This window comes from Kryptolebias marmoratus, linkage group LG23 (genome assembly GCF_001649575.2).
Source record: "Kryptolebias marmoratus isolate JLee-2015 linkage group LG23, ASM164957v2, whole genome shotgun sequence".
Classification (NCBI taxonomy): Eukaryota; Metazoa; Chordata; class Actinopteri; order Cyprinodontiformes; family Rivulidae; genus Kryptolebias; species Kryptolebias marmoratus.
The window spans coordinates 8340734-8352859 of NC_051452.1; the positions used below are offsets into that span (position 1 = coordinate 8340734).

Consider the following 12126-nt stretch of genomic DNA (forward strand, 5'->3'; position numbering starts at 1 on the left):
ATATCCACTCCGCACCCCGAGGTGGCGAGAACGGCCGACATATTCGGAGATAAAAACTACTCTTAGCTCGGCTAGTTTTACTTTCTTTAATGCCACTTATAAACCCCTCTTAGTTAATAACCATTTCAGCACAAGGTTAAAGTTTGACGGCAACAGGATCGGGATAAAGAGAAAAAAAAAACAGTAAAAACGGCTCCATTGTTGTTTTGGTTTCCAGGGAAAAAAGTAACACAAGGCATGATCGAAACGAGCTGCTAGACCATTGGTTTTTTTTTTTAAAGGCTTCATATTTATTTATGTATAAAATCTAAAAGAAGCAGAGTGGTGCGGACGTCCCTACAGACTCGTGTCCCACACAGTTGTCTTAACGAGGCACACGTCGTGGCTCTTTTTGTTTTTGCTTCTTTATCGTTCCAATTTGATTTTAGGTTCAGATTTTAAGTGAGAAGCTGGACTTCAGTCATGTTGAGTCAAAGTGCGGCTCCAAGGATAATCTGAAGCACACGCCCAAAGGAGGCAATGTATGTAACCCTTTCTCTCTCCTTTCTTTCCTCTGGCTTTGAAGCTTTAGCGCTCTGTCTCTGCTACTTTTACGTGTCCATCTGTTTGTCTGCCATCGAAATTTCTCAGTTGAATTGATTCCACTTCTTAGTCAGTGAAGAAGCACACTTTAAGACAGTAAAATAAATGTGAAACTGGATGGATGTATTGAACAAATGAGTCCACCCTGTCCTCCCCAGGTCATGATCCCAAGCGTTAAGCTGGACTTCAGCCACGTTCAGTCGAAATGTGGCTCCCTGGATAAAGTCCACTACACGGCAGGCGGGGGAAACGTAAGCGACTCATCCCAGAACCTCTTTGTCTCCACGCTGTCTAAATATATGTGCATGAAATGTCCCTGTAGCGTGCACGTGTACCAGTTTTTACCAGTGTCTCCCCTTCCTAACACTCATGGGTGATGAATTTTAATTGAAGCATCTGCTTCCTTTGCGTAGCGGCTCCTCTGTGGAGTCTGTAGTGTCTCCTCAGAGACAAGCGGGCGAACATCCGTCAGCTCGCTCCTCCTTCACCCTCATCTCCCCTTCCGGTTTCTTCTTTTTTTTTTTTTTTTAGAATATTTTATTTTGGATTTTTGGTATTAACATTACAAGTATTAACAGACAGGACAAAACTAGTACACAATGACGCACAATTCAAATAATAAGACATATTGAAAGTAAATTACATTTACAATAATATGACCCAACATATAACAAGGACTGGGTGGGGGTGGGTAATCTATAGGGATAAAATCAGTTGTGTATGAGTCGGAAATAGATTGAGAGACAGATGGTATCAGATTCGCTCATAAATCCTGTCGAGTCCAGCTCGATTACAGGATCATCACTCAATCCAATGTGCCGGGAGATTTTGCATATAACTTAAAAGAGGCTGCCATATTTTATAAAACGTCTTACTTCTATTCTGCATCCAATACGTTAATTTTTCTAGTGTCACACAGCTATTAATCTCGGAAAGCCACATTTTAATTGAGAGGGGAGAGTCTGATTTCCACTTAGTTGTAATACATTCCTTAGCAATTGCTAAAAGGATTTCTGTAAGTTTCTTGTCATAGACTGTTTTTAAATTGGAATTTGTAAAGTTCCCTAATAAACAGATCTCCGGGTCTATTGGAATCATGATGGCATGAATGTCTGATAACATTTTACAGACCCCCTTCCAAAAACCTTGCAATTTAGAGCAATACCAAGTGGCGTGAAGGAATGTTCCTTCTTCCATGCCACATCTAAAACAAAGAGGGGATATATTGGAGTTATATTTATGTAATTTTTGTGGGGTGACATATAGCTGATGTAAAAAATTACCCTTCCGGTTTCTTCTCTGGTACAATCTGTCTTTTTTTTTTTTTCGCCGCTCCCAGGTTCAAATCCAGACCAAGAAGATCGACTTGAGTCACGTCACCGCCAAGTGTGGCTCCATGTCCAACATTCACCACAGACCAGGTAACGTCCTCCTTCGGCCCATCCAGCTGCAAACCAGACGTTTAGATACTGTAACCCAGCGGTTCCCATTCTTCCTCTGCTCTTCAGCTGGTCTTTAAGCTCTGCAGAAGCTTGTTCATCACTCACTCACTCAAACCAGGTGTCAAACCTGCAGGATGGTGGTCCTCCAGGACCAGGACTGGGAATCTGTGCTGTCATCTATGTTATCTTCATTTTATAAAAGAAAAAAAACAACAACTTCAGATTAAAATCTAACTCAATCCTAATTATAACACACTTACTTTACGAAATACCAGTCAGGAACATGTTATCTATCTGAGGAAGCCAGCAGATTTGATCGAATCTTCACTTCAGCTCAACCCTCCATCCTGAGCGGCACGTTCTGGTCCACCAGAACCAGAACCAGGCTCAGGATGGGCGGCCATCTGCCTCGACCGGCTGAGGGTTGGGAAGACAGGAAAGAGACACAAGTGACACAGGAAGTGGTCCAGGTGTAGTTTCTATGGGAAGAAAAACGGGTTAATGGGAGCAATAATTGTATAAACATGGAGAGTAGAGAGTAAAGATGGCAGCAGAGTGAGGACATGTGGACAGTTTGTCCTCCAGCAGCAGAATTAAAGGACACGTGGACAGTTTGTCCTCCAGCAGCAGAGTGAGGACATGTGGACAGTTTGTCCTCCAGCAGCAGAACTAAGGGAGACCTCAGGAAACCCAAACCAACCCTAGCTATAGGATTTAACAAAAAGGAAAGTCTTAAGCCTGGTTTTAAAAGTAAACTGAGCGTAAAGGACAGAAACTGGAAGTTGGAGCCTGATAACTGAAAGCTCTGCCTCCTGTTCTACTTTTAGAACCTCTAGGAACCACGAGGAAATCTGCAGTCAGAGAGAAGTGAAATATGGAACAATAAGACCTTTAATATAAGATGGAAGATGGTTGTTGAGAGCTTTGGATGTTAGAAGGAAGGTTTTCTGTCTCCAAAAAAAGGCCCTTATTAGGAAATCATTTACGCTTGTGTTAAAATGGATGTTATAAGTGATTTTTTTAACCTTTTTTACGCCCCAGCTCATGGTTTTTAAAGATGTGGTGCTTCCTTCTGTGATGCTGCCGACTTTGGGAGCACAGTGTCCTGTCCTTGCTCTGGGATTTGTTGCCCCGGGCGACGCCTGGGAGAAGCGCTGGCCCGCCGGCGTTAAAGCCTTGAGGGTTCGGTGCTTTTCTTTCAACTCCCTCTTGCCGTTGTGTTCCCAGGAGGAGGCAACATTCGCATTGAGAATGTGAAGCTGGATTTCAAAGACAAGGCCCTCCCCAAGGTCGGCTCCCTGGATAACACCGGCCACACTCCCGGAGGAGGGAACGTCATGGTAAAAAAGGAAAAATAAAAGCTGACATATTTCCCAAACGTTAAACGCCGCTGCTCATTTCCTTTCCTTCCTTTCTCTTCCGCTAACATAGATCGAGAGCCACAAGCTGAGTTTCCGTGAATCGGCCAAAGCTCGCGTGGACCACGGTGCGGAAATCATCATCACCCACTCCCCGGGGATCGAGACGGGAGGCACCTCCCCCCGCCTGTCTTCCGCCGGAAGCATCAACATGGCGGATTCGCCCCACCTGTCCACCCTGGCGCAGGATGTCACCGCCGCCCTGGCCAAGCAGGGCTTATGAGCTCCGGACAGAAAAAAAAAAAAAAAGTTGCTCCTTTTCCTCACTCATCACTCGCGCCCGAAGCGTCCGGTAGTTTTTATTTTTCAGTCCAACGCGTGAACCCCCACAAGTTCTCGTTCATCCAACCCTTCGAAAAACTGAACTCTGCAAAAAAAAAAAAAGATAAAAATAACTAAATATTTCCCTCATTCTCTTCAGAAACCTCTTCACCCCTTCACTCAAACACGGACGTTTCCCATTGTGTTCCTGGTAGTCCGGAGTGGCTGCGATTGTTCTAAGAAAGCGGTTACATGATTGTAAAATGATTTTCTTTTTCGCCACAGCACTTGAACTCATTTCTAATGTCTGAATGCAAAAACCCTAGCTAATTAACGCTCATCTTAAGAGATAAAACCGCGCGAGAGACTCGAGGAGGGAGAGACAACCGACCAGTGGGCATGTATGGTAAAATGTGGCATTTTGAGTCAAACATGTTGGATTTTAATGTTAAGAATTGTGTTTTCTTTTTATATAAATGTTAATGTAGTGTTCCAGTTTTGTACCTTCTCCTGTGGCTGCTCTGGCTTATTAGCGTTTATAATAACCATTGCAGTTGTGTGAAATGTCGAGCGCTAAACGGCTAGCTTTCCAATAGTTTCTTTTTCTTTTTCTTTTTCCACCGTTTCTTTTCTCCTTCGCGCCGTAGCTTTATAAGGATCCACGATGCTGTTATGCTGGCATGGCAAAAAAAAAAAAAAAAGATTCAATTAGATTTATTTGCAGCTGTCTTAAACTTTTTAGCCTGAGATGCATTTTAGTGTTGACTCTTTCAAGAGAGGCTCCCAAAAGCCTTTTTTTTTGTTTGTTTGTTTGTTTTTATATACATATTGTTTTGCAAAGACTGGACTGTGCGGCGTATTTGAAAAAGGGCCTAAAAGTTTGTTAAAAGTAAGTGTGAAGCTTTATATGAAAACATTCCTATTTAAAGAAGAGAAAGCCGTGTTGTGATTGACCAAGTGTGACAGTTCTGGACTGTGACGAAGAATGAAAGTTATCAAAATCTGATAAATTCATTTAAAAAAAAAAAAAGATAATTCTGCTCACTTTTGTGAAACCTTCCCCCTCCCCCGATGTCAGAAACCTCGCCAGTGTTTCTCTGTGCTTCTTTTCCGGTTCTCCCCTCCCTCCTTGCCTGTGTAAGTGTATTTAAAAACAACAAAAAAAAAGAATAAAAGTAAAATAAATGTAGATGTGTGTGCACTATTTCCAATGTCTGAGACGTAACGATTACAAATGCTCCTAAAGGACGATGACAGTATAAATAAAGAAAATAAAAACTGGTTCTTTTTAGTCCTTTGTCTCAATTCTGGAAAATATTTCTAATTGAAAGAAGGTCTGCCTGCCTCCGGTTCAATAATGGTCGTTTAATTTGAGCTTTTGTAGCACCTATTTTTACAGATAATGTTAAATTTATATAGCTGTGGATTCAGAATGAAGAAACTTTTGGTAATGTGCTGGTTTTTATATTTACATGATAATAATAATCAAAGTTTTATATCATTGGTACATGGTTCATTAGTTTTATGAGGTGCTCTTGTGTGGAAATTTGAAAACAGAAGAATGACTTTTTCACTTGTTTTATTTATTTTTTTTGTCATACTGTCTGAATTTTTTCCAGTTGTGTATTTAACTTTTACAAATTTACCATTCCGGTTTTTTTTTTTACTTATGCTTCTTTGCTTTTTTCATTAATTTACCTGTTCTTTCAAAGATTAATTATTATTTTTCTACTGAAATGGCACATTTTGCATGCTAATTTAGGGAAGACTCAAGGAAGTGTACTGGGTCCCAACTCGCTTTTTTTTGTTGATCTAAAAACATTTTCAGAAAGTCATGAGAAGTGATTCTGTTTCATGTGTTTACTTTTAGATATTGGATAGAATTATAATAATTAGAATTAAATATTAATCCAGAAGCAGGACGGTTCATGTCTGAGCGTCTAAAAGAAAATTCAAATTGCTGCCAAAACCTGAGTATGTCTCACTTTACTGTATTTTCATTTGTCTTTGTTTTTTGTTTGTTTGCTTAAAAATTGGGTAAAAATTCAGTGAGTTCTGATTATTTTAGTTGGGCATACAGCTTAAATTAACTGGGGGTGAGGGACCCATCCAAGATGGCGGCTGTGCTGGTATAGGCAGCACCAGTTTTCCAGGTGTCTACTTATATAATGTCTATAGTTTTTCTCTGGAATTAAGTTTATTTAGTTTAGTATAGTTATTTAGTTTATCCTGCCATTAATTAAGCTATTTTTTTTAGTCAACAGCTAACGCAACTCGGCTAACAGCAGCTTGGTTGTTAGCTATGTTAGCATAATTAGCTTCAAAAACATAGAAGTGGTTTAAATTCTTTCTTAAGATTTAGAATTTTGAAATTAACACCAGCTATATTGTTCTTGCTAAAAATACTAAAAGTGCTTGTTTATTTATGTCATTTAGTTTATTTATATCCTGCCATTTTGCTACAGAAGTTAGTTTTATCTAAGCTAATGTTTTTAGCCAACAGCTAACACCACTCGGCTAACAGCAGTTTAATTGTTAGCTGATAACATAACTTTAAAAATAGGAGTGGTATAAATTATTTTTTACGACTCAAAAGCTATAAATTAACAATAGCTGTGTTGTTCTTACTTAAAATACTGAATATGCTTGTTTTTTTAATGTAATGTATTTATTTATATTGAGCCATTTTATCACATAATTTATCTCGCGCTGTAAAGAAGAAGACTTCTTATTTAATGAGTGACATGTTGCTGTGTAAAGACGCTTTTTTATTATTATTTTTCCGGGTCGGACTTGTTGATTGTGCTGGTTTTTCCCAGCTCACCACCTGGGTCCTGAAACAACCTGTTGACGCTCAAACGGCGGATTAAATCCCCCCTCCCGCGAACGCACCACGCGGCGCGTTCGTGTCTCGTTCCGGGCGCGCGACGCCGTCTGATCTCCAGAGGTGGTGGAGGAGGTGGTGGGGAAACATCTGGCTCCAGCTGCTGCCGCACACTGCGTCTTTAAGCTCGCTTGGTGTCCGCCCGACGGAGGTGCTGAAAAAAAAAAATCACAGCGCCGTTTCTTCATCCTCCTCCTCCTCCTCCTCTTCCTCCTCCTCGCGCTCAGCTCCTATCGACACTTGCAGCCATTTTACGAATCCAATCATGTCGTGAGGAAGAGGCTCGCCGCTCCACCTGGGCAGAGGCAGCGGTGCGAGGAGACAACCAGGAGGTGACAGCAGGAGGAGGAGGAGGAGGAAAATGGTGAAACGGAAAAGCCTGGACGAGAACGAGCCGGAGTGCGGGAAGGGAATACCGTTCCCCATCCAGACCTTCCTGTGGAGGCAGACCAGGTGATTGATAACAGGTGTTTGTGGAGATTCAGATCAGAAGCTTCAGTTTTTGAATTTATTTGATTTCTGCAACAGTGCCGGCTGTCACACCTGTCACCGAGAAGTGGGGCAGAGCAAACAGGCTGACATCTCCCTGCAGTGCTCACATTTAACGAGATCAAGATTAAATATGTGCAAATGCTTTTTATTTTATTTTATTTATTGATTTATTTTCCTCTCCCAGCGCTTTCCTGCGTCCAAAGTTGGGGAAGCAGTATGAGGCGTCCTGTGTGGTGAGTCATTTCATAATGTGCACGGATGACCGGGGAGGTAAAATAATCTGTTTTCCTGTGCATTTCGGGAATTAGTCCCCCCTTCCCCCCCCTCCCTCCCCAGAGCTAACCTTTTTAAAACTCATATCCATAATGATGCTCCAGCAGGTCTGCAGCTGTCCCACGGGGTCCGGCCCGGGGGCCATGTGGGACATTTAGGCAGTCAAAGAAAGGCTGATGTGTCCTCTCCCTGTTTTTCTGGCTGCCTCCCCAGTCCTTCGAGCGGGTGCTGGTGGAAAACAAGCTGCACGGGCTGTCGCCGGCGCTGTCCGAGGCCATCCAGAGCATCTCCCGCTGGGAGCTGGTCCAGGCGGCGCTGCCCCACGTCCTCCACTGCACGTCCATCCTGCTGTCCAACAGGAACAAGCTGGGTGAGGGGATGGCGGGACACAAACTGGATTTTGTCTAAACGTGTCATTCAGGCATCCCTGAATGAATAATTTCACGTTGAGCAATAATTAGAGAACAATCTTTTCTTTCAGGCAGATAATCTGGAAGACATGTTTCTTCCATCCAGCTCATTCAAAATATGTCTCCTAGATGTCCTCTAGGATTATAATATACTTTCAGTAAACTGGTTCTTGTGGGAAAATGGGTTTCAGGATGTTAAATTTAGATTCCTATAAGTTTCATTGATAAAAATGCAGGTTTTTCATTAAAGAATGTTTAAGGGGCCGGATTGAGATTGTCCGAGGGCCGTTTTAGGCCCGCTGGCCGTGTGTTGCCCACACCAGGTGGTGAGGATGACTCTCAGCTACTGCCACGCCACATTATAGCTCAATATCTGCAAGTTTGACGGAGCTACAGCTGTTTTTGTGTTTGCTGAAGTCGATTAGCTGCGGCGACCATCTTGAGTGGCCGGTTTCTGTCTTTGTTCATGAGATATTTTGCTAACAGACCTCAGAACGTTCACACAATCCGTCAGAGTTCCTTCACGTTCTGCAGAGTTCTCTGCTGCCCTCAGAGCCGATGGTAGAACCGAGCTTAAAGAAGCAGAAAGTAGCTAAAAGGAACAAAACACTAGCTTAAAGAAGCAAAAATATAGCTAAAATGAACAGAGCACTAGCTTAAAGAAGCAGAAAGTAGCTAAAATGAGCAGGGAACTAGCTAAAAGAAGCTGAATACTAGTTAAAAAAGCAACAATTACCTAAAAGGAGAGCATTAGCTAAAAAGGGGTAAAACAGTTGCTATAAGAAGCAAACGCCTAACAAAATAGAAGCAAAAAAATTAGGTTAAAGCAGCAAAAAGTAGCTAAAACGATCAGAGGACTAGCTAAAAGAAGCAGAACAGTAGCTAAAAAAGCAAAAACTACCTAGAAGGAGCAGAGAGCTAGTTAAAATGAGAAGGACACGAGCTAAAGGAAGTGATATTTGGGTAAAAGTTTAACAACAAAACACTAGCCGAAAGCCAAAAGTACTAAAAGCGAAAATCTAAACATAGGAAAACAGCAGCTAAATGCCAAAAGAAGCAGAAGCAAACAGAGATAGAACGCGTTTCAAAGAAACTGAAGAGATCTTCGTCTTTCTGTGGGGACATTATTTGTAAATAAAGTTTAGCTATCAGCTGAATGAGCTGAACGTTTTGATGCTTGCTCAAAGTGTGCAGAAGTAGTTACAGAAAACTAAAGTTCACATATTTATGAATAAGACAGCAGCTTCTTCCTCTGACAGTAATACCCTTAAAATCTCTTTATTTTAATTCTGTTTTAATCTAAAGCTCATAAGGAGGGTAATAAATCTGGTCTCCATGCCGCCTACTCATCGTCCTTTAACCTTTGACCCCCGACAGGACACCAGGACAAGCTTGGTGTGGCTGAGACCAAGCTGCTCCACACGCTGCACTGGATGCTGCTGGACGCCGCCCAGGAGTGCAACCACGAGCCCATCACGGGCCAGCAGTGGTCGCGGGGCGGCAGCGGCAGCAGCTCCTTCCTCCAGCCTGTGGGGAACCAGGGCTCGTCCCCGGGAGCGCCGGGCCCGGTGGGGTCGGGGCCGGGGCCGCGGCGCAGCGGCTCCCCGCCGGAGGACGACGAGCACGCCCGGACCAAGCTGTTCCAGAAGAGCATGGCCACGGTGGAGCTGTTCGTCTTCCTGTTCGCGCCGCTCATCCATCGCATTAAGGTCCGCACCGGCTCGGGGTCCGGCTCGGGGGATTCATCCCCGCTGCCTTTTTAAGCACACGCTGAGAGTTTAACGGTTACATTTAGCTTCATTTTAAAGTATTGATCCGTCCTCACACTAACCTCTGCTTATTGATCTGTGTGTCCGAACATAAAACGGTCGTCTCGCAACTCTGAGAACCACGTTTGGAACCTGTAAAGTACTCTGTGTGTGACGAGACGGTGTTTTTCTGTAGGAGTCGGACCTGACCTTCAGACTGGCCAGCGGCTTGGTGATATGGCAGCCGATGTGGGAGCACCGGCAGCCCGACATCCCTGTCTTTACCGCCCTCATCAAACCGGTCCGAAACATTGTGACAGGTGAAACAAACTCGCCCTCTGCTTTTACTTTGAAATCCCCGTTTTTTTGTGTCTTTGTGGCTGAAATAATCTTCTCCACGTCCCGACAGCAAAGAGGAACTCCCTGGTCAACAACCAGTGCAGCCCCTGTGGATCTGGCAACCCAAGTCCCCTGGTGAGAGAGTCTCTGCCGAGTCAGCATTCACACCGTTGTCTCCATGTTTAGTTTTTCTGCACAGTCAAACTAACCACTCCCACTTTAGCTTTTAGCTCATGTTTTGCTGCTTTTATTTTTTAGCTACCATTCTGCCACTTTTAGCATTTAGCCACCGTTATTCTACTTGTAGCTACGTGTTTTCACAGTAAAAGCTGTTTCTCTGGCCTGATTTTGTTTCCTGTGTTGATTTGTTTTAGCAGCAGTCTGAGGCGCTCCCTCTGTGGTCTGGGTGCTGATGCATTTTAGCTGTGAGCACAGTCAGCTGAAGTCAGCTGTGGTCGGCTGCAGTCGGCTGCGGTCGGGTGTAGTCGGCTGTGGTCGGCTGTAGTCGGCTGCGGTCGCCTGTGGTCGGCTGTAGTCTGCTGTGGTCGCCTGTGGTCGGTTTTGGTCGGCTGTAGTCAGCTGTGGTCACCTGTGATCGGTTTTGGTCGCCTGTGGTCAGGTGTAGTCTGCTGTTGTCAGCTGTTGTTGGTTTTAGTTGGTTGTGGTCGCCTGTGGTCGGTTGTAGTTGGCTGTGGTCACCTGTGGTCGGCTGTAGTCAGCTGTGGTCGGCTGTGGTCGGTTTTGGTCAGCTGTAGTCAGCTGTGGTCGCCTGTGGTCAGCTGTAGTCAGCTGTGGTCGGCTGTAGACAGCTGTGGTTGGCTGTAGTCGGCTGTAGACAGCTGTGGTCGGCTGTAGACAGCTGTGGTCGGCTGTAGTCGGCTGTAGACAGCTGTGGTCGGCTGTAGTCGGCTGTAGACAGCTGTGGTTGGTTGTGGTCAGCTGTGGTCGGCTGTAGTTGGTTGTAGTTGGTTGTAGTCGGCTGTAGACAGCTGTGGTTGGCTGTAGTCGGCTGTAGACAGCTGTGGTCGGCTGTAGACAGCTGTGGTCGGCTGTAGTCGGCTGTAGACAGCTGTGGTCGGCTGTAGTCGGCTGTAGACAGCTGTGGTTGGTTGTGGTCAGCTGTGGTCGGCTGTAGTTGGTTGTAGTTGGTTGTAGTCGGCTGTAGACAGCTGTGGTTGGCTGTAGTCGGCTGTAGACAGCTGTGGTCGGCTGTAGACAGCTGTGGTCGGCTGTAGTCGGCTGTAGACAGCTGTGGTCGGCTGTAGTCGGCTGTAGACAGCTGTGGTTGGTTGTGGTCAGCTGTGGTCGGCTGTAGTTGGTTGTAGTTGGTTGTAGTCGGCTGTAGACAGCTGTGGTTGGCTGTAGTCGGCTGTAGACAGCTGTGGTCGGCTGTAGACAGCTGTGGTCGGCTGTAGTCGGCTGTAGACAGCTGTGGTCGGCTGTAGTCGGCTGTAGACAGCTGTGGTTGGTTGTGGTCAGCTGTGGTCGGCTGTAGTTGGTTGTAGTTGGTTGTAGTCGGCTGTAGACAGCTGTGGTTGGCTGTAGTCGGCTGTAGACAGCTGTGGTCGGCTGTAGACAGCTGTGGTCGGCTGTAGTCGGCTGTAGACAGCTGTGGTCGGCTGTAGTCGGCTGTAGACAGCTGTGGTTGGTTGTGGTCAGCTGTGGTCGGCTGTAGTTGGTTGTAGTTGGTTGTAGTCGGCTGTAGACAGCTGTGGTTGGCTGTAGTCGGCTGTAGACAGCTGTGGTCGGCTGTAGACAGCTGTGGTCGGCTGTAGTCGGCTGTAGACAGCTGTGGTCGGCTGTAGTCGGCTGTAGACAGCTGTGGTTGGTTGTGGTCAGCTGTGGTCGGCTGTAGTTGGTTGTAGTTGGTTGTAGTCGGCTGTAGACAGCTGTGGTTGGCTGTAGTCGGCTGTAGACAGCTGTGGTCGGCTGTAGACAGCTGTGGTCGGCTGTAGTCGGCTGTAGACAGCTGTGGTCGGCTGTAGTCGGCTGTAGACAGCTGTGGTTGGTTGTGGTCAGCTGTGGTCGGCTGTAGTTGGTTGTAGTTGGTTGTAGTCGGCTGTAGACAGCTGTGGTTGGCTGTAGTCGGCTGTAGACAGCTGTGGTCGGCTGTAGACAGCTGTGGTCGGCTGTAGTCGGCTGTAGACAGCTGTGGTCGGCTGTAGTCGGCTGTAGACAGCTGTGGTTGGTTGTGGTCAGCTGTGGTCGGCTGTAGTTGGTTGTAGTTGGTTGTAGTCGGCTGTAGACAGCTGTGGTTGGCTGTAGTCGGCTGTAGAC

The 12126-nt window shown here is 45.3% G+C and overlaps 2 protein-coding genes across 3 annotated transcripts in view; both read left to right on the forward strand.

Annotated features, from left to right (window-relative positions):
- LOC108242198 (microtubule-associated protein 2) overlaps positions 1-4814 on the forward strand; it is a 56868-nt gene extending 52054 nt beyond the window's left edge. The window contains exons 16-20 of one of the 2 annotated variants that reach the window (XM_037973871.1): positions 429-521; positions 741-833; positions 1922-2003; positions 3252-3364; positions 3456-4814. In XM_037973871.1, coding sequence (XP_037829799.1) covers positions 429-521; positions 741-833; positions 1922-2003; positions 3252-3364; positions 3456-3665 — 591 coding nt within the window. In that variant the 3' untranslated portion in view covers positions 3666-4814. The remainder of the gene's footprint in view (positions 1-428; positions 522-740; positions 834-1921; positions 2004-3251; positions 3365-3455) is intronic. The other variant, XM_037973872.1, reaches the window with a different exon arrangement.
- A 1847-nt stretch (positions 4815-6661) lies between these two features.
- LOC108242191 (unc-80 homolog, NALCN channel complex subunit) overlaps positions 6662-12126 on the forward strand; it is a 62259-nt gene continuing 56794 nt past the window's right edge. The window contains exons 1-6 of the mRNA XM_037973778.1: positions 6662-7040; positions 7264-7312; positions 7566-7722; positions 9140-9471; positions 9707-9830; positions 9920-9984. Coding sequence (XP_037829706.1) covers positions 6949-7040; positions 7264-7312; positions 7566-7722; positions 9140-9471; positions 9707-9830; positions 9920-9984 — 819 coding nt within the window. The 5' untranslated portion in view covers positions 6662-6948. The remainder of the gene's footprint in view (positions 7041-7263; positions 7313-7565; positions 7723-9139; positions 9472-9706; positions 9831-9919; positions 9985-12126) is intronic.